The following is a 3,762-nucleotide window of genomic DNA, read 5'->3' as shown; positions in this document are numbered from 1 at the left end:
ACTTTGTCATATTTCAACTTAAGTTTCGGATAACATATTTTCAAACTAGTTTGAACTGAGCTTAAGTCCTTCGTATACAACTTGGCATACGGGTAATTTACACCTTTTACAGCTTATCCCTTTACGTTGAAAGTTTGTTCAAAACATATCAAAATAGGCAAGGGCATGTTCTCGTACAAATTATCCGGAAGATACCCAATGACTAAAAACGATTCGATTATAGAATGTTTCATCACTACATAGTCAGATGATACTTTCCGCCATGCCCAAGTCCAACTCAACAATCGAGGATTATCAACCCTATTGAAAACACTTGTTGAAAGCGACTTGATCTTGTGACTTTAAATCACTATTTTCAGTTGGAGCAATTTCATTGCTGGCTTACAACAAGAATTTTGGTACAAAATCTTACGGGTAAGTGATAAGTGTGTACAAAAGTAACTCGGAAGACTTCTTATTGAGCTTATACATTAGCAGCACCGTTAAGAGGCTCTGTCATGGACACTTCCTTACGATGAGTGAAGCCCCAAACACCAAACACGAGGGCTACTGCGATCAAGTATAGACCGACAACGAAGGAAATAATCGATGTGAAGCCACTCTGGACACCGCCACAGGTGAACAGAAGGCCGAGGTAGAGATAGAATGAACCACGTCCGAGGAGATGACTTAGGAACTTGGCTTGAGAGAAGATAACCTTAGACAGCTTTGATCCAGGGAACAACTCTATGAAGGTGAGAACAATACCGAATATCATAAAGAACACACCGAGAACATAAGACAAGGGATTGGTGACCATGTTGAAGAAGTTGATCATGCTCAACAAGCCGGCAACGAACGTAGCGAGGGCAGCCAATACGCCTAGGATGCGAATCAAGGCGTTACTGCCATTGGTAGTATCGGACCAAGCTCGAGAGATCTGAACGGTATACATACAAGACGAGTAATTAGGGAGGTAACTTACTTTCTCCTTCCACGTGAGATTTGGTTTCATACCAGGAGTAGTATTAGTGGCCATTGTAGCACAGTCTTTATACGAGTTGAAATTTAGGAACTACGACAAATCATTCTAATCCAAGCCCAATACGACGTCATAAAAATTACAGAATACACCGAATAAAAGTTTTCCACTAGCAACAGAAAGATGAGTCTTTATAGAAAATTAACTACTCTCCAATTCACACAATAAGCTAGCCCTGCTAGCCTCAGTAATTTCACGTATCACAGGGACAACTCGCACAAGGTCGTAATGGAAATGGTCTCATCATCAACGCATGATACAATCGATCACAATGGCGTAGCACTCAAGCCACAAAGGTGTCGCACTTTGTCTACTGCTGAAAAATCATCATGGAAAACTCTGTAAACAATACGACAACTTCTGGGCCTTCATTTAAGGATAAGGTAATCCTAATCAGCATAGCTTGTATATAACGATGATGGATTCATCGAGATTAACTCGGCAGACCCAAAGGGGGGATACGTTTTCGAATTGTCGATTGTCACACATGTGACGCGAAATAACTCTGCAATTTCCGTCTGGTTTATCAGGGATTGGAAATGCATCATACGCATACCACGCGTGTTGGAATTGACGGTTATGACAGTGTCCTCCCCGCTGTAGGCCCGATTAGCATGGAATGACCTCATTGGTGACTCCAACCCTATAATGAAGATAGTCGGCATCATTGGCGCCTTCTTAATCGTCCTCATTGCATTCTTCGGCTTCTTCAGGGTCTTCAACTCGGTAAGTTCTCAGTCTGTGTCCATCTCATCCATCCACTGTAACAGCTTCTTATCAGGTCCTCAGCCCGCTGTCATACATGCTTTCAATATTTTATATGATATTTGGTCTCACTCTCCTAGCCGTAGAAATGGCACCAACATGGTCTCTATCACAAGCCATCCTACACTGGGCTCCTTTCCTTGGTACTCTCATCGGCCGAGGCTTGGTCTATCTGTACATAGGCCTGCTGTATGTAACAGGAGGGGTTGACAGTGGGGTCACGTCTTGGACCTACCTCATTATCGGCATCTATTTACTAGTGCTAGCAATAGCGAACTTCGTAGTGGGATACATTGATAGTAAGGGTAGTCCCCATCCAACCAGCAACGTGTAAATTTGACCTCTTTGAAGTGCTTCTGCTGCAAGCGCCTCATTGGGTTGAATCAACGATTTCTAGGAAGAGTTTCAAGTTTAAATTGATGCTGTTGGATTCCTACGAGTATAATCCACGGTTAGAGGGGTACATCGATGTTCTCGCTCCTACGTTCCGTTATCCAGAGGTTTCATACTCATGTTCTGCGAAGGGAATCTCCTGAATGTACTCGGTATTCCACAATTGAGGATATATTATAGTTTGAAATCCATCGCTTTGACCAGCCTGGCATTCGTCCTTCGTGGGGTGTTACCCAGGCAGCTAGTTCGATGGGTGTTCGAGTTCGGTAGTTACGCCGGCATCCTATTGCCCTCCCAGATACTCATGACACAACAACACTGTTGAATGCTGCAGGGCTATTTCATTCGTAGAACCTCGCTGATATCGCTTGGAAGCTTGGGCGTGAGTCACGCCAATCTAATTTTAAAGATTTGAGAGCAACTCGATCTCACGCGATAACCCTTCTCAAATCGCGATAATCCTTTTTTAAATGAAAATTTGTTTTGATGAATTTTAAATTCGACGTTTTTCAACATGAGTTTCAAGTTTTGAAATTGGGGCCCGGGTTTTTTTAATTCAGAAGGCAACTTCCGACCAATTTAAATCGAAGTTGGGTATTTTTAATTATCTCGAAATCGGAATTAGATTTTTTTAAATAGAACTTTCTAAACTTCATATTAAAAGAATTCACTCGAAATTCAAGTTGGCTGGATTTAAATGCTTGGCAAGAGGTTTAAATTGGAGTCCCACTATTTCAACTTGAGGTGAAAAAGGTGTAGAAGCTTCTACAGTCTTTATTGGGGGAGTTACTATGGATAACACCCATCGGAAACCGTCAGTCCTCGGGTGAGTACCTATCACGGGTCATTAATTCAGATGCAAGGGATGAATGAACCATATCGTGAAGAACCATGAGTATTAATCTATCGATATAAAACTAACTGCTACTGTACATAATGATAGCCGAAGGGACTCCGCTCGGCATAATCATAGGGTACTGCTCGACAAGATCTTTGCATATGGCCAGCGCTTCTTGAACGAGTGCATTGTAATTTCGTTGTCCTTCGTAATAGCAACAGGAAGAGCAAATGCGTTTCAGCGTTGTGTTTGATTTGCGTCTGAAGTGATCAGCTATTGACAAAATTTCGAGTAAAATCCATTAAAAACAGTCGTTAAAAAATGCGAGATAGTATTTTTTGAAACAAATGGGTACATAACTAGAAATTCGAGAACACCAATAAATTGATCTGGGAATGCTGCAGCTACACGGTCCTTCAAAGCGCATACCTCTCACTGAGAACACTACAAGGCAAACGACTACTGATAGAAACTTGACATTGCAACACACACAAGGTTTCAGACTTCCTTGGGCGTTGCCAGCTCGAAATGATAACGGTATTTCGCCAAAACCCAATCTAGTCGATAACATAGATCTTCAACGAGCTCTGGAGAACCTGGACACGCACCTTGCAATATACCCTCCTCACTAATAAACCACCTACAGTCTGATTCTGCCAGTACCGCGTTTATAGCATCCATGACTTTTGGTTCCTTAGTGGCAATACATTGTGTCAACTCGTCGATGAAAGCATTGATACTGGCT

At 42.1% G+C, this 3,762-nt stretch overlaps 2 protein-coding genes across 2 annotated transcripts in view; one reads left to right on the top strand and one right to left on the bottom strand.

Moving 5' to 3' along the window:
• Positions 1–291: 291 nt before the first annotated feature.
• Pmar_PMAR016460 (conserved hypothetical protein) lies at positions 292–1,056 on the bottom strand. Its single transcript, XM_002777666.1, has 2 exons — positions 965–1,056; positions 292–919 (listed from the first exon to the last, which is right to left on the bottom strand). The coding sequence occupies exons 1-2, from the start codon at positions 1,016–1,018 to the stop codon at positions 464–466; spliced, it is 510 nt and encodes a 169-aa protein (XP_002777712.1). The 5' UTR covers positions 1,019–1,056; the 3' UTR covers positions 292–463.
• A 294-nt stretch (positions 1,057–1,350) lies between these two features.
• The window catches only part of Pmar_PMAR016459 (hypothetical protein), a gene marked incomplete at both ends in the record, with an annotated part of 4,357 nt that continues 1,945 nt past the window's right edge, over positions 1,351–3,762 (top strand). Inside the window, 2 exons of the mRNA XM_002777665.1 lie at positions 1,351–1,404; positions 1,625–1,747. Of these exons, the coding sequence (XP_002777711.1) occupies positions 1,351–1,404; positions 1,625–1,747 (177 nt within the window). The remainder of the gene's footprint in view (positions 1,405–1,624; positions 1,748–3,762) is intronic.

The sequence above is a fragment of the Perkinsus marinus genome (genome assembly GCF_000006405.1).
Source record: "Perkinsus marinus ATCC 50983 genomic scaffold scf_1104296951238, whole genome shotgun sequence".
Lineage (NCBI taxonomy): Eukaryota > Perkinsozoa > Perkinsida > Perkinsidae > Perkinsus > Perkinsus marinus.
Note: the sequence above shows the minus strand (reverse complement) of the source record. Positions and strands in the feature narration are given on the sequence as shown.